Source organism: Cynocephalus volans, chromosome 11 (assembly GCF_027409185.1).
Source record: "Cynocephalus volans isolate mCynVol1 chromosome 11, mCynVol1.pri, whole genome shotgun sequence".
NCBI lineage: Eukaryota > Metazoa > Chordata > Mammalia > Dermoptera > Cynocephalidae > Cynocephalus > Cynocephalus volans.
Window position 1 is genome coordinate 91,770,429 of NC_084470.1, and position 21,331 is coordinate 91,791,759.

At 35.7% G+C, this 21,331-nt stretch overlaps 1 protein-coding gene across 12 annotated transcripts in view; it reads left to right on the forward strand.

Annotated features, from left to right (window-relative positions):
* SETD5 (SET domain containing 5) overlaps window positions 1-21,331 on the forward strand; it is a 72,573-nt gene that overhangs the window by 39,701 nt on the left and 11,541 nt on the right. For all 12 annotated transcript variants that reach the window (XM_063114128.1, XM_063114133.1, XM_063114135.1 and 9 more), the window contains 10 exons: window positions 549-697; window positions 1,079-1,196; window positions 1,949-2,058; window positions 3,051-3,300; window positions 3,846-3,929; window positions 4,872-5,129; window positions 5,840-6,160; window positions 6,574-6,816; window positions 12,108-12,237; window positions 19,891-20,138. In XM_063114128.1, the coding sequence (XP_062970198.1) occupies window positions 549-697; window positions 1,079-1,196; window positions 1,949-2,058; window positions 3,051-3,300; window positions 3,846-3,929; window positions 4,872-5,129; window positions 5,840-6,160; window positions 6,574-6,816; window positions 12,108-12,237; window positions 19,891-20,138 (1,911 nt within the window). The remainder of the gene's footprint in view (window positions 1-548; window positions 698-1,078; window positions 1,197-1,948; window positions 2,059-3,050; window positions 3,301-3,845; window positions 3,930-4,871; window positions 5,130-5,839; window positions 6,161-6,573; window positions 6,817-12,107; window positions 12,238-19,890; window positions 20,139-21,331) is intronic.

The following is a 21,331-nucleotide window of genomic DNA, read 5'->3' on the forward strand; positions in this document are numbered from 1 at the left end:
ACATGGGAAGAGGGCATGGATTGAGATTACTGTTTCTTCCAAATGTGCAAGGCCTTAGAATAACAAATTAGCCAGCTATTGATCCTCTTTAACCAAAAGCATGTTATATTAACTGGAAACTGTCTGGATACTTTTTTTTTTTTTTTTTTTTTTTTGACATAGAAACTATTTATGAGCAGATGGATATATATTTTAAAACTCTGTTTTGTTAATCAAAAATAGGTGGATTAGATGGGAAATCTTATACAACCTAGGTAGGAATTATGTAAGATTTATAGAAAGCTAAGCTTGTTCTTTCTTATTCTTGTATTAGACATAGAACTACTAACCTTAGTCGTGGGTTTCTCTTTGATCTTTTCTTGCCTTTTCTGGGGTGGCCTGTTTACTAGATGGAGCATGTTTCCTAGCAAAATTTATCTTACATCAAATTTAAAATTTTCTGATAAAACCTGAAAATGTAGGTGCCTTTTTCTCAGTTATGGAATATTTTAAGTGTCTACTAGACTGCTGCTGCTGCTGTTTAATGTTAATACTCTGGTTTTATTTAGTTACAGCTGGGAAGAGTCACTCGTGTTCAGAAGCACCGGAAGATCCTGAGGGCAGCAAGAGATTTGGCTTTGGACACTCTTATAATAGAGTATCGTGGGAAAGTCATGTTACGACAGCAATTTGAGGTCAATGGGCATTTCTTCAAAAAGTAAGAACATTATTTATGGAGCAGTGAGGGGTAACATGAACCTGGCTGACCAGTGTTGCTGTAAAAATCATCCTGTTGATAAGATGCTCTTGGGACAAAGATTACAACTCAAATAAGCTCACCCCTGTCTGCTATTCGTGGAGAAGTGCAAATAAATCTGCAAATTGTTTAATGTGTAAAGTGGTGATGATTCCTATCCAAGCCAAGCATTCCTTGCTTTGTGCTTGTTCTTTAATCAAAAGCAGACAAGCATGTGATGTTTTCCAAGTTTAGGCATTGGAAAGGACTACGGCTTCTATCAGCATATGCTTCATATTTGGAATCATGGGGTGGCCTTTTTATGTGTGTTGAGAATTACAGGAATTTTAATTATATCCCTAGACCATACCCCTTTGTGCTCTTCTACTCAAAATTCAATGGTGTAGAGATGTGTGTGGATGCCCGTACTTTCGGTAATGATGCTCGGTTCATCAGAAGATCATGTACACCAAATGCAGAGGTAAGATATTCGTATCCACTTCCCTTTGAATGGAAGCACAAAAGGACAAGCTTACTGAAGTAGTCTGAAAATTTCACCCAGATAAAGGTTTGTAGGTAATAGTTGTGATCTTTTATTGCAAAAGATGAAAAACAAAAGTAATGGTGCTTTTATAATGTCAGGATGGGGGCCAAAGAGTGACTGGATTTTCTTTAGAGAAGACAGAAATGGAAAAAAGCAGTTAGCATTTGCTGAGGAGAAAGAGCTAGACTGGATAAGAAGTCAGTGAGGTTATATTAAAGAAACTGCCATATGGTAGAAGCTAATAGTTGTGATCTTTTAATTATTAGGCTCAACTAAGATATTTGGTTGCCGTTTTTTAGATTTTAGGAAATTATGCTCTAAGAGAATCTAGACATTTCTAGAATACATTACTCTGCAATGACATCACATGCAACAAGAAAATCCACAGAGCTTTACTTACAGGCTAAGGGATTTTAATTCTCTGGTGGAGCTGGAAACAGCTTTAAAATGTAAAGCAATGATTTTACCTTGATTTCTGACATCTCAGGGTTTCTCCATTTATTTCAAGAAGTATCATAAATTTACCATTTATGTATAATAGTAGTTTTAAATTAAATGATGGGGTTAAGTAACAGATTACCAAAACAGATTACTAAATGGGGAGAAATTATTTGGGTAAAAGGTTTTATTCCTCTATGGAAAAGTTGTGGTCTTTATGATAAATCCAACCATAAGCCTTGTTCACACAGGTGCGGCACATGATTGCAGATGGGATGATTCATTTGTGTATCTATGCTGTGTCTGCCATCACCAAGGATGCTGAGGTCACCATAGCATTTGATTATGAGTATAATAACTGGTAAGACCTCAAAAACCTTTCCTAACTTGAACGTCCTTGTCTTATATTAAGCTATTCAACTCTAAATAATAAAGTGTGCTTTTGGTCCTTGCTCTTTCCTCCTTTGTTTCCTTAATCTTTTCATGAGTAATATGTTTTCTGCCTAGAAATTGTAAAGGAAAAGACAGACTTGAGATTTTTTTTTTTTTTTTTGAGATAAAGGTACATTGTATGATATTGCTTAAAAGCCTCCTAACAAAAATGTTTTGGCTTATGCCTCTTTAACAAGAATAGCAAAAAAGAGTATATATGAGACACTCCTAGAAATTGCAGTAGCATATGTTGTTATGCACAGAGCACTTGTGCCAGGGGCCATATAGAATAAGAATTTAAAAATTCACCGCCATTATTAAATAACATACAATTTTTATTTGTCAATTATACCTTAATAAAGGTGGGGGGTGTTAAAGATTTGCCCTATTCACTAAAACCACTTAATCTAGCTTTATATGACAATGCAGAAAAACAGATGGCAAGTCATAGATGAATATGTGATGAGTTTTGTAAAGCAGATGATTCTTCTCTCTTGGTTGTTTTGGGCAAAATAGAGGGTGTGTGATAAAGTGATTTGGGCCCAGGTATAAGAAGAAAAGCTGTTAATAATCAGTAGGTAAAAGTGAGGATATGATGACGGTGAGCACAAGATAAGGCCACTCCAGCTTCTCTATCACTGATTGACTACCTGTAAAATAGCACAGAAACAGTAGGGAGAATTGAATTTAATGGAGGCTTTCTTTCCCTTTCCACTGACCATACACAGGAGTAGAGTTGGAGTTACAGAGAAACATAGAATATTGAAAGTTTTCATAGGGCTCTCTGATGTCTCTGTTTAACTTATTCAAAGATAATATTAGAGGAAATTACTATGCTAATATTTCAAGAGAATGAATGAATTATATAATTGATTTTCAAGGGTACTGAGACAGGCACTTTTGGTTGTTTCTTTGGAGCAGTAATTATAAAGTGGACTGTGCATGTCACAAGGGAAACCGGAATTGCCCTATACAAAAAAGGAATCCTAATGCTGCAGAACCACCACTCCCACCTCCTCCAAGCCTACCCACCATTGGAGCAGAGACCAGACGTAGAAAAGCACGACGGAAAGAGCTAGAGATGGAGCAGCAGAATGAGGCTTCAGAGGGAAATAATGACCAGCAACCGCAAGAAATTCCAGAGAAATTAACTGTGTCCAGTGATCATGAGGTAATCTCCCCTGTCAAATGATGATGCTGTTGTATTGATCGTCTGCAAATGAAGAGGATCCCAGGTGGCCACAGTTTTTTTTATATAGGGAAGCCATAGTAACAGTTAATGCCCCTTTCTATCAATGTAGGCGTGTGTTCATTCATTTTCTTTTTGTTTTGCAATGTCAAGAACATCCTTTCAGCTGCTTGCCAAGTTCCAGTTCAGAGAATGGGGTTATCTTTTTTTTTTTTTTTTTTTTTTTTTTTTTTTTTTTTTTCCCGTGACCGGCGCTCAGCCAGGGAGTGCACCGCTCATCCTTATATAGGATCTGAACCCGCGGCGGCGGGAGCGTCGCCGCGCTGCTAGCGCAGCACACTACCGAGTGCGCCACGGGCTCAGCCCGAGAATGGGGTTATCATCTTTGTTTACCATGTGGCCTCACATGAATAACACTTTAAAGCACTACAAATTGTTTATAGAAAGTTTTAAGATACTAGAATAAAAAGGAGATTGATTTTTCCCAGAGCTTAAGAGTACAGCTGAATATTGCTTCTATCTTAAAGGAAGTAGACAATCCAGAAGAAAAACCAGAAGAAGAGAATGAAGAGGTTATAGATGACCAGGAAAACCCACCTCATAGCAGGAGGGTAGGTATTATCTAACATCCCTTTGCTCCTGATTCCTACTGCCAGCAGCATGTGAACCTCTTCTTTTCTCCTGACTTTGCATTGTCATATTTGTTTGACCTGAAGGTTACAATTTGGGCTTTTTCCATAGATTTTATTATAATTTTTTTATTTTTCTACACCTATACACACGTACACACACACACACACACACAGAGTAGTTGTCTAATGGTGTTTTTAAGAGGTTTCTTACTAAAATGTGGTTTCAAAAAAACTGGCCAATTAAAAACAAAGTATGTAGGGAATGTTTTGTTCTGACTTAGGAATTTCCTAGGTTTGTGTGAGTTTTGACTTTAAAAAAAAAAAAAAAAACCCTTTCAGGCATATGTATTAAAATATTCTTCTTTTATGCTGACACCAATTGTGTTTATTTATGTCCCTGAGAAGAAGTTCAAGGGAAATCTACTTGGTTAATTTTTTTTTTTTTCCTTAAAGGATGACCGGTAAGGGGATCTTAACCCTTGACTTGGTGTTGTCAGCACCATGCTCACCCAGGGAGCTAACCGGCCATCCCTATATGGGATCCAAACCCATGGCCTTGGTGTTACCAGCACCACACTCTCCCAAGTGAGCCACGGGCCAGCCCCCTACTTGGTTATTTTTGAACTCTGAAAATTCAGAGAAAAATTGGTTTTGATAGCTATTTTTCTTATATTAAAAAGTTTCAAAATAGCTGACCTTTTTTGAAAAGTTTAAGTTTGACCTTGCTTTCTTTTACAACTGTTCCCAACATTTGAAATGAAATATTTTATTTTTAGTTTTTATCTTATGTTCTGTAAGATATGTGTCATCTTACTGGTAGTTAAATGTGTTTCTATAAATTTCCATTAATAGCACTATAGAAAAGGCTGTTCCCTCTTCCTTGTTGAAACTTCCTTCTATGCTAATACTGTTTCTTTCCAGACCCGGGAAGATAGGAAGGTTGAAGCCATCATGCATGCTTTTGAAAATTTAGAGAAAAGAAAGAAGCGGCGGGATCAGCCCTTGGAACAGAGCAACTCTGACATAGAGATTACTACCACCACTTCAGAGACTCGCATTGGAGAAGAAACAAAAATTGAAGCCTCTGAATCTGAAGTTAGCAACTCTGCTTCAAATGTTGCCATCCCAAGCATCCCACAGAGCGTTGGTGTGAACACCCGGAGGTCTTCCCATGCAGGGGTAAGAGATGAAAAGACTCCAGGGTTTAGACATTCTTGCCTTTGTTAATGCCAATTACCTATCTTTTTTTACTGATCTTTTGGTATAGTTAAAATTAGTATTTTCAGCTTATCATAATAAATTAAGTCCATTTAACTAGAACCATTTTCGTCAGCTGATTTGTGGGATTCAGGGACTCAGGTAAAATCAGAATTTGAATGACTAGTCACCTGTAAGACTAGAATGAAACTTGATACTGTTTCTACCAGATAAACTGTTGGTGGTAAGTTCATAAAAATCATTTGTTTCCTTTTGTGGACCTTCTGTATAGCCCAGTTTTGTACCTGATCATTCATAGGTTTCTCAGGAGAAACCCATCTTTCCCTTCTCTACCCTAGCCATAAATCTAAGCCTTAAACTAAAACCTCAGTATCTGGGAAAGAAACACAGAGAGGAATTTTCTTTCCTTCTAAGAACCCTAGAATTAGGTGGCTACCTTTAGCAGACTTTTAGCCTATTTTATAAATGAGTATTAGAAATAGAAATAACCAACCCAGACATCTGCATACAGCCTCTTTAACCAATGTAAATGTATAAATTTTGCATTTAAGGATTACACTTTAGTGTTTCTAAATCCTTATCATTTTTACCAGCAGACATTCAGAATGGAAATTGGATAGAATATTTGCTAAGAAATTTCTGTTAAGCATTTGACTCTTCTGTTGTTACAGGATATTGCTGCAGAAAAACCAGTCCCCAGACCACCCCCAGCAAAGCCTTCTAGGCCCCGACCGAAGAGTCGAATTTCTCGGTACCGGACCAGTTCAGCCCAAAGACTAAAACGTCAGAAGCAAGCCAATGCACAACAGGCAGAGTTGTCACAAGCTGCCTTGGACGAGGGAGGAAATAATAGCTCAGTAACTCCTACTGAAGCTGGAAGTATAGACAGTTCAGGAGAAAACAGGCAATTAACAGGGTCTGACCCAACTGTGGTATCAATTACTGGATCCCATGTCAACCGTGCTACATCTAAATACCCCAAAACCAAAAAGGTAAGTCACAAATACATCTTCGTCTAGTTTGGCAAGGGCTGTCTTAGTAAAAAGAGAGGACTTGTAATCTCCAGAAAAAACTAATCTCAGTTTATTAGATTGGGAGTTGTAGTTAAAAAGCTTTGATGCTGCAGAAGGCTGAAGCCATTCTACTACCTTTTGTTCCCTTACATTTTGGCATAGCTTAAATAACTAATAGCTGAAATTATTCCTCTCTTAGTGGGCATGGAGAGGGTGAAGGAAGATACCCATGCATTCTGATTGCCCAGTTCATGCTCACTGCAGCTGCTGCATCCCTCTGTCCTAGTTTCTAGGTGAGGTTTGTCTTTGAGAAATGTACTGCTGCCTCTGGCTTTTCCATCTGCTGCATCAACTAACGATCTCTTTTTTTTTTTTTTTTTTTTTTACCTTAGTATCTAGTTACAGAATGGTTGAATGACAAAGCAGAGAAGCAAGAGTGTCCTGTTGAGTGCCCTTTACGTATCACCACCGACCCAACTGTACTGGCAACGACCCTGAACATGTTACCAGGTCTTATCCATTCCCCGTTAATTTGCACCACCCCCAAACACTACATTCGCTTTGGTTCACCCTTTATCCCTGAGAGGCGTCGAAGGCCCCTTCTGCCTGATGGCACATTCAGCTCCTGTAAGAAGGTATGTCTGTGTTTATGTGGTTTTTTCATTTGTTTATTTTGTTGTTTACCTAGGATGCCTATAATCATGATGTATGTAACACACTACCCATGTGTGTTTATAGTAAGTTAGTTGTTCAGCCACGAATACTGATGCATCAAGAGTCAGTGGAACTAAGGTGGAATGTATACTGCATTTTTGGCACTCAGATTTGTTGAGTATTCACTGTTGTTTCTTCTGTGAGCCCTTGAGGTTCCTAAGTGAGAGCACACAGCAGTTGATGGTTGAGTAGGGAGAGAGATGTTTTGTGTGCATTCTCATGGTATTGGTTAACATGTTCATTTGTGATTATTGTGAGATTGGGCCCCAAGTCCTCTAGAGCACTGTTGCATAAGTAAAAAATGATCAAATTGTGTTTTGAATTAATTCAGTCACTGTTGTCACTTGAAGTAGATTAGAGGAGAAATCCTATTATAATTAGCATAATTCCTCTTCCTTGATCAAATGACCAGTTGGACTGTTTGTTCCCTAGAGAATATGAAACCTACTATAAAAGACTCTCTCTCCCTCTCTGTCTGCCTCTCTCTCCTCTTATTGTTTTTGGATCTAGTAGCATTAGTGTTTGATGGTTGGTTGGTTTTGGAATGTTCTTTCTTAATTCCAAGAAGCCCTGCATATTTTCCAAAGGTGTCTCTCAGGAATAGATCACTCCCTCAAACCTATAATGTCATTTCCATGTTTCTAGAAGTATAGGACACCCTTTCATTTGGTCTTCCTTTGAGGTAGAGTCTGTTCCCTGGAACATCCTTTTCTCTTATCCTCAGATCTGGATTCAGGCTGCCTTCCTCAGTGTCTGCCATTGCCCTCCTCCACTGGCATCACGTACATGAGGATGCTGCATGTAAATTATTTGATGTGATGAAGTCTCCAACTCCAGGCAGGTCTTCCCTGACTCCTCCAAACTTAAAGTGTTTCTTTCCCCAGAGAATAGAAATTATCTTGGGGGGAGGGGGCATGAAAGATGAGCCAAAATGGTGTGGATATGGAGGGGAGGAGGGCATCAGGAATCACTGCAAAAAAGGAAGAACACTACTGTGAAATGAGCAGCACACACTGCAGAAAGTCTTTTCCTAATTGTACATCTTACCTAAGTATTTGAGTCACTCATTCGTTTGTTTGGGGAAACTCCTGGTTAGAAGAAATCCTGAAGAGAAATTTGACCATGAGATCCCTGCCAAAAGGGTTTGTAGATAATGCAGTAACATGAGTAACTTTCAGGTGTCAGAAATAAAACAATGACAACTTTCTTTGTAAGATTAGAAAATTTCTGAAAAGCTGTTTTCTAAAGGAAGTTTGCCAAAGTAATGAAGGAAGTTTGGGTCTCTGGGTATACTTTCTCTTAGAAAGACTAATTTTTCCTAGATCTTAGAAATTATCTAAGAAGAATTGTTTGCCATGTAATAAGCATTATGATCAAACTGTAACAGTTGGAGAGCTGTACTCTGGTATATCATGCAAAACTGAAAAATTATCTTCCTTCTAAATTTAGCATTCACGGGCCCTCATTAAGACTAACAGTTCAAAATCTTAACTATAATTGTGAGTAGTGTTGAAAATTAAAGAGGATATATAGATATGGTCTTTAAAGGAGGTGCAAGTTGAGAGGTGGCTTAATATATATGAAAGAAGCTCTTTTGTTCCATGTTTGTATGAACATAATACTAGATTTCCAAGGATGTTAGTTGTTGAAGCATCATATCAAACCAGGAAGTAGAATCTCCTATTTTGGTCCTTTAAGAAGGGTAGAGAATTATTAGTGCAGATTAATAGTGAAGTCTGAGTGGTAAATAACAAACTAGCCTCTTGAAAGAATTATCAAGATAATACTTGATAAGAATTATCAGAATTAGCCTTCTTGATAATTCTGATACTGGGTTGCAGTCTTTCTGTTCCCATCTTGCTTTTCTGATTAGCAGAGACCTTTGAAAACAAAAAGCATGACTTCAAAACAAAAAGACCGTGACTTCAAACCTAATAGGAAATCCATTTTTTCAACTTTTTTTTTTTTTTACCTGGTTATGTTTTAGGACTTGTATCTGTGGCTCATCCTTGTATTTCCACTGACAACAGATAGAAATCCCATTTAACTCAAGTCTGTTTTATCCTTCAAATGTATCTCATCATCCTTAGTCCTGTTTTTTACAGGCTCTCTTCAAGCACTTTTATCCGTATGTGTCATGATAGGTCTTAAGGAAGAGTTTAAGCTGTATGCACTGGATTATCATAGGAAGACTATTTTACTTAAATTGGGTCTTTAAAAATTGTTTGTTTAGATCTGAATGTTAAAGTTTAAATCACTGCTTTAGTATTTGCTGTAAACGTGTAATGATTATATCACAAAACAAGAATGTACCTTTTTATGGGCAAAAAAATGAAATTGAGTCTTTTAGGTAGAAATTGAACTCAGCTTTATTCTGGGAGGGGATAGAGAAAAGTCATTTTTAGATTGGTTAGAAAGGATTCATCTAGTGCAGGACCTAAGAACATTTCCATGACTAAGCAAAATTGTAATAAAATTCTGAAAATCCCTCAGAGTATAAATTAAGCAGATAGGTGAGAAAAATCATCTTCCTTGGGATTATTTAGAGCAGTGTATATTCTTAATAGGCTCACTGTTTCATATCTGATTAAAGGAGGTAAAAAAAAAAAAAAAACTTTATAAGCCTTTAACTTATAGTTAAAAACAGTATAAGACAAATTAATATTATATCTTGTATATTTGTACCCAGATTCTTAAGAATATTTGACAGAATATTTTATGATATCCTTGGAGTTTCTGAATTAAATTAAGTCATAGTTCTTAAGCATTTTATGGTGTATCTTTTTTAGATCTTACTTCAGTTACTAATTTAGAACAGAAGCATTTATAAGTAGCCAACAGGCCTTTTCAGTATTGTCCACCTTTTTTTCTCTAAATTCACCTTCTAGACATAATACATGTAGGGCATTTGGCCTCCCAGATTTCTTAGAAAATCAACTTGACTGATAATGTGTGTTGCATTGGTATTTCATTGCATACACTGGAGGATTATTAATCTGTGCATTTCTAAACATAGCCTTGAAATTTAGTTGAAGAAGGACTCATTGAAAATCTGCTGTGGTGCCCAGTACTGTATTTTAAACTTTCTTCACGTGTTGTCTCAGTTAACCTTCAGAATAACCCTGTGAAGTTGGGATTATTGGCCTCAATTTACAGATCCAGAAGCTCTGGCTCAGAAAGCTTTGGTAACTTGCCCAAAGTGAGGCAGCCATAAAGTGGCACAGCCAAGTTTCAACACAGATCTTTTGAACTTCAAAACCTATATTACTTCCTTGTTCTTTTCCCATAATAATGAATGAGACCCTTTAAAATATTTCTCTTACCCACCTTTGAGCCTCCTAAAAAACTCTTTTGCAATTCATAAAGCATTTCAGAGAAGGAGGAATTGTTGTTATGACTTTACTTGAGATAGAACTTGGGCAAGTGGGGGGGATGAGGGGGCTGAAATTAATTTATTGTCCATAAGGGAGATTGGATCTTGTCATTACAAACAAATGGTCGTGTTTCTTTTTTATGTGAGTCCTGAAATATTGTAAAATCTACAACAGGGCCAAGAGGAATGGGTTTGACCATATTTTCTGAGTTTAACCTTAGGGCCAACCATGGCAGCATCTTGTTTCTAGAATGCCCCTGTTCTGGTTTTATGTTCCGTTTTCCTAGTCATCAGATCCAGAATGTAAATTCTTTTATGGGTACATCTACTTGACACTGGAAGTATAAAAAATTAACTTTTTCTGAAGGAAAGCTCAGTAACCCCAAAAGAGTTCTCTCATCTGCTCTGAAAAGAAAAACTTAGACTAAAGGTATCTGTAATAAAGGATTTTTGCACTCATCTTGTCCTCCCATTCCTCATTTTCCCCATCGATAAAATGAGTGCTTTGGACAGGATGACCTCTAAGGTCTCTTCGAAGCTCTAAGATAGATCTATGGTTCTGATCATTTGTCTTTACATTAATATTCTGTATATATGAGAATTCATTCTTGGTCTTGTTTTGGCTTTTCAGAGACCTGGTCATATCCTAAAATGTTGATGTGATTCAAATGACTGTTGAGATCTCTTTTTTATATACTCATTCACTCTTAACTCCTTATGATTATAATTTTATTTTTGCTTTCATGTGGCAGACCACAATGACATTTACATGATGTGAGATTTTTCTGGATTATATAAGTTTCTAAGAGGGAAAATCTTTTAGGATTGCTCTCTTTAGTGAAGAGAATATTTACTCACCTGTAATACTTGTTCTCTGAAGGTGTAAAATTATAATAATTCACCTTTGCTCTTCCTGTTTGGGGGAGGATCTGACTCAGAAATTGATGTTTATCAAAATTCGATCTGTCTTATATTAGGACAGGAAAGCCACAGAGAGGTGAGACACCTACAACTGTATATCTTAAGAGAACACAGTTACAGGTAAGAAATTTTCTCTCTCCCACAGGATGCATAATCTTATCCCAATCTTTGCAGGCTTACTGTCTGGCCTAAACTTATTTCTCATCAATTTATATTCCAGTATTTACTACCAAAAAATGTAACTGCTTAGAGAGGTCTTCTTTGTTACTCTTTTCCTTTTTTGATTTCTGCAGAAGGTTGTTTCTTCTGTGATTTGTATTATTCATGTTTAATATAACCAAACTACTAGGTAGGGTGGAACAACCCATAGATAATTGCATTTAAGAATAGACCTTTTGGAAATCTTTTGGCACCTATAGTGAAAGCTATTTTTTCTCATCCAAAGTATTCTTGTGAATCTTTTCTGTTATTTATTCGGATGTCCCCAGCATAGGGTAGACAACTTTTAAGAGATCTTTATCTTCCTTTAGGCACTTATTTTATGTACTAGTTTTATTCTATATGATCAGAGTCTGTCTTTAAAAAATAATAGGATTTCTTCCTTTACTCATTTACTGTATCCTAAGCAGAGTGAAAAATTGAATGAGGGGGTTTTTTGGTTTGGGTTTTTTTATTGGATTTCATTATGTGTAATCTAGATTTTTCTCAATTTTGCCTGGTAGTAGGAATTGATGTGACAATGGTCCAATATACTGAAACACAAGACAGTAAAATACTTGACTATGGAACTGATTGAGTGTGTTGGATTGCATCTCTCACCATTTGATGTGCAATGACCTGGTTAGTCCGTTTAAAATAGGTGTACTGAATAGTTTTAAAATGATTATTGGTAATTCCCTGGTTCTTTTCACATTATAGCGCTGGATAAAACAAGCCTTGGAAGAAGGGATGACTCAAACATCATCTGTACCCCAAGAGACTCGAACTCAGCACCTATACCAAAGTAATGAGAATAGTAACTCTTCTAGTATCTGCAAAGACAATGCAGGTTCGTATCGAAAGTATTTATGAATATATGAACCATGATTCAGATCCACAGAAAAAATTTCAGTATTAGTACTTCTGATACAAAAAAGAAATAGCATGTTATCTAAATAGTTACTTTAAATCTGTCTTTACAGAGGAAGAAAGAGCTCTCAAGTCAGGGATCAGTTTTCCCAGGACGACAAAGAAGGAACTAGACAGTATACAGATAACAGCAGAAATGGTTATAAAAAAGGTTAGATACATTTAAAGTAGTAAGTTTAGGACTGTATCCATAATTATTACCTATATATTGATTACCAGATATATATGGATATATATATATATATCCATAACTATGTCCATAATTATTAAGAGGCCAGGGGAAGGCAAGAAAGTGGTGGAACACTAATATTCAGGAAAGAATCAAAATTCTAAGGAATTGAGTTGGGTGGGGCATGGTTGAGAGGGCAGGGGATGAATAAAATAAATGAGAAATGATTATCAATTTGTTGTTTTCAAAAGGACTTGTACAATTAGTGTAAAATTTTTTAAAAGACATGGCTTTAAGTCTGATTTAAGGGTCCTCATGAGTTTTTAAACTAGCTGGTCATGAAAAATCATCTGGTCCATTGGTTTTCACAGTCACTCTTGGAGAGGTTCTAATTGAAAGTGCTGGTTCGCTGACTTGTGATACCTCTTAACTTATTTTGGGACAGTCTTTTTACCAAAGGTTCTCCTGCCAGTATCAGCTTAATTGAAAATTTCTGTGATTTTCATAAGTTTATCTCTAAATCAATTTTCTGAACATTATGTAATCAAAACAAAATACCAAAACAAATTATATGCTAAAGCTCATGTAAAGCTACAGCTAACGTGATAATATTTTACATTTTCATAAAAACCACTTCATTGTTTTTATTTATCATCCTGCCGAGTAAATATTATGAACAGGAAGACTAAATTTTTGCTAGTAATATCGCCTTATACTAAAATTCTGATTTGATTTGGATTTGGGGGTTTTTGTTAAATTTTATTTGGAAAAAAGTGAGCTACCATTTTTTAAATTACTGACTTAGCTTATTCTTCTATCTCTAGATTGGGTTATACCTTATAAATTATAAGGTATACTTTATAACACATATATAAGTATAACCCCAGGATAATAAAATCCCAGTATGGAACATCTGAAAAATAAATGATACCATTTACTTATAGCATTTTATTCTGTTATTTGTGAATGGTTAGGGAAATTTTGTCAAACAAGAGTAATGTAAATATATCCTGGGGCCAGATTTCTATCAATATTACGAATTTATTGGCAGCTTTTAAAAGATAGTAAGAATATAACTTAGGTAAATAGACTATCGTGCATGTCTCAGTATCTGCCATATGTGTGTTCTTAAGGCTGAGAATAGGAGATGGTATAGCAATTCATGTCCTGACTAGCAAAGATTTATAGGGAACATGCTTTTGTTACTACGTGCCCTGGTTGGAATGGAATTAGGACAGTTAGTCACCAACCTAACTCTAGTGTCTAGCATTGAGAAACATTCTCAGGATACACCTTGCCCTTAAGGAGCAACATAAACAGAAGGAAAATATTTTATTAAAAAATCAAGCAGTAGACAAATGAACAAGTCATATTGCTACAAGTTAGTGTAAATTCTGAGTAATTATTTTTGTTTGTAGGTTTTCTTTTGTTTTTTCAAGAATACCAAGGAGACGTTAATCAAGAAAGGGAGACAGATTGGTATGATAGAAAGAATCAAACAGAACTTTATTTGAGGACCAACTCTACGCTTTTTTAACTATACGGTGTTAATAAACATCTCTGAGCCTCATCTGTAAAATGGGAATAGTAATATCTATTTTATGGGGCTAATATGAGATTGAATAATGTATATAAAGTGCTCACTACAGTATCAAACACATAATAGGAATTACTACTGTCATTATTCTACACAGAATACTCTTTTGTCAAGAATTTATAGGTACTGGCTACATTAAAAATTCTAAAGTCCTAAAAGCTAAAATTGTATAGAAACAAAAAGGTATTACTGTAGAAGTAGGGAAGAGACGTAATGTTCATTGTAAATGATGTGGATATATTCCTACGAAAGCCTAATATCGACTGAAAAGCTTAGAATTAATAATGCTTCAATAAAATTGCCAGATAGAAGGTAAATAATCAAAAATTAATACCATTTATGTACTAAGAAAGTGAATAAAGAAAAATTTTTCATTCCCAAACTTAACAAAACTAAGAAACTGCCTAGGAGTAATCTTAGTTGGATGTTTAGAGTAAGCATTACTGAGAAATATTTTTAAAGTTTGAGCAAGTGGAAAGAAATTTCATATTCATTAATGAAAAAAATAAACTTTCTCTCTCTCTCTCTCTCTCTCTCTCTCTCTCTCGTCTTATAGTTCCCATGAAACTAGCTTGTTTTTGGAATTTGCTTAAATGATTCTGGAGTTTATCTTTAAAAAAAAATTGAAAAAGAATAATGATGAAAAAGTACTTTTCATGGAAGTATAAAACTAGCTTTTTTGTGTGTGTGTGTGTCTTTTTCGTGACCAGCACTCAGCCAGTGAGTGCACTGGCCATTCCTATATAGGATCCGAACCCGCGGCGGGAGCGTCGCCGCGCTCCCAGCGCCACCGCACTCTCCCGAGTGCACCACGGGCTCGGCCCATAAAACTAGCTTTTAATATGAAGCTAGTAATTAAATTAGTATGGTGCTGGTGCAAGAATATTATTGGACAGAATAGCCAGAAATAGCCTTTAATATAAATGAAAGATTTTGTAAATTATTTTCGAATTTTTAAAAACAATTAGATTCTTTGCCAAAGCAAATTCTAGGCAGATTCGGAAAGGGTTTTTCTGTTTGTTTGTTTTTAAATCAAACTGTATTAACCATGTTCTGTGTCTGCATAGTCTCTGAATTAATTAGAGGATTAATGTATTGGGGAAAGGATTTGCAATAAAAATGACGGGAGAGTAATATTCCTACTAGCATTTTGGTAGGATTTATCAGGTGCATTAAAAATATTTATAATTTTTAACCTAGTAGTTCTAGGAATCTGTTCTACCACAAATAGGTAGGGGAACCAAAATTTACATACAAAGATATTATTCGGTTATTAACAATTGCAAAAAATATATATAGGGCAAAAATAACCTGAATTTCAGCCAATAAAGGAGAAGTAGAATTTGTCATTTCATTTGCTATATGCACATTTGATAGTGTTCATTAAAAATTTCATTCTTGGGGATTGTCCGTTATCTCAGTTGGTTAGGACATGGTGCTGATAACTCCAAGGTCCAGGATTCAATCCCTGTGGTAGCCAGCTGCCAAAAAAAAAATTCATTCTTGATTTCATTTTATCAAATTAACTTAATTCCCTAAAAAAACAGCATAGTACCACTTTTGAATTAGATTTGTGACCTTAATTAGCAGCTTGAATTTGTAAGAATATTAAAAGAATAATAATGATATGACCAAATAAGATTTCGGCTAGAAAGGTATGTAAGGATAGTTTAATATCTGAAAATGTATTAATGTAATTCATTCGTTAGCAGGTCAAATGGGGAGGGGAAGTAAGCACAGTGACTGTTATGAATTTAATAATGAAATAGCATACTTATGGTTTGGGGTTTTTTTTGGTTGCTGGCCAGTACAGGGATCTGAACTTCATGACCTTGGTGTTACAAGGCTGTGCTGTAACTAACTGAGCTAACCAGTCAGCCCTACTTAACGATTTTTTAAAAATCTACCTGAAAACAGTTGCCAATTATCACACATCATTGTGAAAAGTAGTTAAACCTTAAAATGGGTTATCAAATTATCCTACTAGTTACCATTATTATTTAACATATTCTAGAATTGTTAGCCAAAGTGATTACCCCAAAAAACTATGAGATATAAGTACTGGTAAAGAAGGTTTATGTGTTTTCATGTACAAATAATATGATCATCTACCTAGAAAAGCCAAGAGAATTATCTGAAAAACTGGTTGAGGGCATTTTATTTGAATACAAAATAAATATATAAACATTTTCTGTGTTGATGACATTTAGATAACATAAAGGTAGAAATATGTTCTGCTCACAGTAATAACAATCAGAGACTGCTGGACAGTAAACCTAATTAGAAGTATGACGCACCTTAGATGAAGAGGGGTATAAGTTAAGGCTTGAATAACAGCAAGAGGTATGCCATGTTCCTGACTAAGAATCCTTCCCAAAAATACTCCTGAATTTTCATAGAACACCAATCAAAACACTTTTTTTGTTTTTTGTTTGTTTGGGGGTTTTAGGGGGGTTTTATTGGTAGTGTGAGCATGGTTGATGAATGATTTGTACAGTTCATTGACATGAAACTATATGCTAGAATAACCAAAATATTTTGGAGATCTAAAATAGAATAACGGGACTTGACCTAACAATTTTACTAAAAAGTATGTCAATATTGATTCCATATTTGACAATAAGTCATTCATTCAGAAATAAACCCAGTGTATGTAAGAATCTCTAATAGAATAAATGTGATATTTCGAATCAGTGGGGATATTATCATCATTCTACAATTTTAAAAGATTTGGAAAGAAGCTGCTAGCTATATGGCATGGGAAAAGGATAGATTGATCACTACCTTATATTAAAGTATGTTCTTTTTGAATTAAAATGTAAATTTAAAAATTGAACATGGACATAAAGGGTTGAACATAAGCTGCTATTATATAGTCCTGGGGTGGAGAGACAAAGACATTCATGATATCAGAGGCAGAAAATAAAAGATCGATCCATTTGACGAAATAAAAATAAAATATTGTGTGCCAAAAGCTGTAAATAAAAATAAAAGGCAGACAACAAATTAAGAAAATATATTTGTAACATTTTTGAGAAAGTGCCAACGTTCTTATTATTTAAAGAGTCCTTACAAATTAAGAAAAAGATTAACACCCCAGTAGAATGCAGACTGAAGAACATGAACAGGCAGTTCACACAAGAATAAGTATAATACTAGTAAGCATGTGTAAGTATTCTTTTGATTTAACAATCCTTTGTGTAGCCCTTTATCCTGAAGAATCTGAAACAAGTGCAGAAATAAATAACAGCAATATTATTATTGATCATTGGGATATATTTATAGTAGCAAAAAAATGAAAATACTAAAATTGGTTTAATTTTGATAAGATTAATGCCATGCAGTCATTAATAACTGAATTGTAGATTTCTGTTTATTGTTGTAGAAAGATTTTTTTCTCTATTTTATTGAATCATAATTGATTATACATATTTGGGGGGTTCAACATTGACGTCTATTTATCAAATCAATATTATTAGCATATACATTATTACAAATTGTACTTATTCTTTATGCCCCTTTTCCAATCTCTCTGCATCCCCCTCCTCCTCCAACCTCTGATAACCCTAGATTTCTTCTCTCCTTCTGAAAGATTAACGGTTACTCTGTTGATTTGTTGCCTAGATGATCTGTCCAGTGCTGAGAGAGGTGTGTTCAGGTCCCCCACTATTATCGTAGAGCAGATGCTTCCTCTATCACACTGGAGTAGACTTTGTGGAGAGAGACGTCCTCTTCTTTTCTTTGGTCTTCGCTGGTAACTCTCCTTGTATCAATGACTGGCAGGCCATCTGCATGGTGGTTGTGGCGTCGAGCCACTTTTGAGGAAGCCATGACTATTGTGGTGGCTGTGGTGGGCCACCCACATGGAAGTGGTGTTTTTGGCATGTTCCTTGCCTGGTTGTGGAAGTGTAGGGGTCAGTTGCCAGCACTGTGCCTCAGGACCCCGGGCGGGCCCCGTCCACAGAAAGATTTTTACCATGTATTTCTGAGTGAAAATAGTTATTGAGCAATGTGAGTAAGACAAGAGTCAATGAGGCCATGGCAAGAAAAATGTCCAGATAAAAATACACCAGTATATTAGCAGTGCATTTATTTGTGAGTATGATTTCAGGTTATTTGTGTTTAAATATGTGAATGTTTATTTAAAGAATCTAGGGAATTACTTGAATAAAGGTAAAAACAATAAAAGATGGATAGATTTGACCACATAAAATTAGAAAATTGTGTATGCAAAAAGTAAAATAAATTTAAAAAAAGGTAGGCAAATGACTGCTGGCCTGTAAACTTTATAAGGGCAGACATAAGGTCTGTTTTGTTGAATATACGGTATCACAGGTACTCAGTAAATATATGTTAAATGAATGCCACGTACATTGATTTGCAAGTGGCAGTTTTCATCTGTATTTTCTGACTTGTCTGCAGTGAACTTCATCACGTATAATTGATTTTAGTAGTTACAGTGTTGGACCTAGAGGTCTTTTAACAAAAGACTCAATGTTTAAGACTCTTGAAATATGTAAAACTTACTCTGAATTTAAGCCATGAATTACATGTTTGTTTTTTTATATCTAGGCACTTAAAAAAAGGAGGGAAGAAAAGTTAGTATCTGGGACAAAAGAAACAAATGAATATATTCCAATCTAGGAAAATAAAACTTTCTGAGATATCAGAAAGGAAAATATGCATCTCCAGTATTTTTTGCATTTGTTCTCCCCTCTACGTTTGAACATCTGCTGTCCTAGTTTAGTGCCTCATAACTCTTTAACTACTCCATTAACTCCAGATAGTTTCCCAGTTACCAATGTCATCCTAACCATTGCTACCAGATTGATCTTTCTGAAGCATAGCTCTGATCATGACCTACTGATTCAAAACTTTTTCTTAAAGGCCTGGGATAAATGTCACTCTTTTCACTAAGCCTTGGAGATATACTGTAACCTAGTGATTAAGAACGTAGATGGGTGCAAGATTACCTAGTCTTTATCTCTCCACAAATCATGTCCTCACCTTTAACATGAGGATGATAATAGTAGTGCTTGATTTATAGAGTTGTTCAAATTTAACCAAATATTTTACATAAAGCACATAGTATAGAGCCTTGGTATACAAGGTTAAAAAATAATATAAATCTTTCCATGAACTTTTCAAGTACAGTCGTATAATAATCACTTGGAAAATATAGCTATTATTTCTTCCTAACACAGCATTGTGATCACCCCTCTTGATTATACTAATATTAAACTTACATTAAACATGTTTTATATTTTTTTCTCTTTTTATTTCTTGCAAATTTATAAGCCCTTTGAAAATAGAACATATGATGATCAATTCCTCCCACATACCTGAATGGTCACTAAAATACATATTGTAATAACTTTATTTTTAAGTGGATCTCAGAAGTATAGAAAGTAGGATTATTCTAGTCAGAAAAGAAGTACCAGCCTAGTTTTTTTTAATGGTTGGGAGAAGTTTTTGTAGAAATCAAAGGTTTAAGATTTTTGGAAACTCAGCATAAAAGAAAGAAATTTGTATTTTGCACTGGAAGAAATTAAATTTGCTCCAGGGATTAGTCACTAGAATTGTTGCATTCAACAGGTGTTTCTCTGGGCTATAGACTGTTTTGAGAATTATTTTAATTGTGGCAGTTGAAAAGTTTCTTTGGGCTTTCGTTTGATTGGAGGAGATAACAATGGGATGAGGCAAAAGAGGAGTTAAGAGCCATTGTAGGTGAGAGGTTAATGGCTTTACTATATAGCCTCCCATTAAACTGTGGTTTCAAACTCTCATCTAAGCTTTGTATTTCACAGACTTGTTGAGCCCCCTAAAGAAATGGAAGTCTCGCTATCTGATGGAGCAGAATGTCACCAAGTTACTTCGGCCTCTGTCTCCAGTCACGCCACCCCCTCCCAATTCAGGCTCAAAGAGCCCCCAGTTGGCCACACCTGGTCCGTCTCACCCAGGAGAAGAGGAGTGTCGAAATGGATACAGCCTCATGTTCTCACCAATCACGTCACTTACTACTGCTAGTCGCTGCAACACTCCTCTGCAGTTTGAGGTGATTTGGGTTTGGTTGTTGGGAGTGCTGGCTATGAAAATCATCGTTTGTACCTCTTCATTTTAAATATAATATCATTCCAAATGTTTCTTTACTGTCTTCCTTCCCCATCTCAGCTAGAGAACAGGAAACCTCAGGGTCAGTGTGGCCTGTTATCTAGTAGCCTCTCATCTTGGCAGCTCCTGGACTTCCCAAAATAGGAACAGTGCTACCACAGATCCCATTCATCTATCTTGTGCATGTAGTCCATCAGTCTCCATAACTTTAGATTTCACCAGTCTAATCTAGTAAGCATGCTAGATTTCCATCTTTATCTTTACTGCATACCTTGTTCAAAATAGGCCTCTAGCTTCCTGAGGTAACCATTAGTAAAACTAGCCTGAAAGCTCAGATTATACTGATTGTGTCTTCATTTCTAGGTCTTTAAATGAGTGAAGTGTCTTTCCCAGGTTGTTTGGTATTTCATTGTGGCCTCAGTGAAAAGATTTAGAAAGCTTTGTGGTATGGTTTACGGCAAATACAGGGCGCGGGGGGTTCCCACTCCAGGTTTCTTTCCCTTCTTGTTATGTTAGAAATGAGAAGTAGACAAGAGACTAGCAACATGCATTTGTAAGAGACAAATTTATTACATTCACTCTTTGGATTAATTTAGAAATGTCTATTCCAGCTGTTTGTAAAAGCAATTCTGAATTACTTCAGTATTCAAGTTTGGGTGACAGCAGGTTTGAATAGAATTCATGTGTATTTTAAAAACCTCATCTATTGCATGTTGCTTTGATTTATAATGAAATTAAATGGGCACTATCTCTTCCTTTTTCACAGAAAAATTTGTTCTGACCACTAAACACACTCAGTTCCATCCCTAGCTTGCACTTCTCCAGAGGTGTTCTTTGATAAAGGTGAATTTCTAACCAATTCCATCTTCCCTATTCAGTTTTTATGAGAGCGTGCGGATTAAAAATACCTGGGGTTTTTTTATGACTAACTCAGAAAGAGGTAGCAACCTTGAAAGAGGAGCTATATTTTGTAGCTAACTCTAGACCATATTAACATAACTTTTGGAGCAAACCTCTTTCTGGTGCAGCGGGGGACCTCCTGGTCACATTTGATTTTTCTAGAGAAGTTAATCTTTACCAAATTCTTTGCGACATTCTTTTCTTCTTTTTGGCAGCTGGCCAGAGTGGGGATCCAAA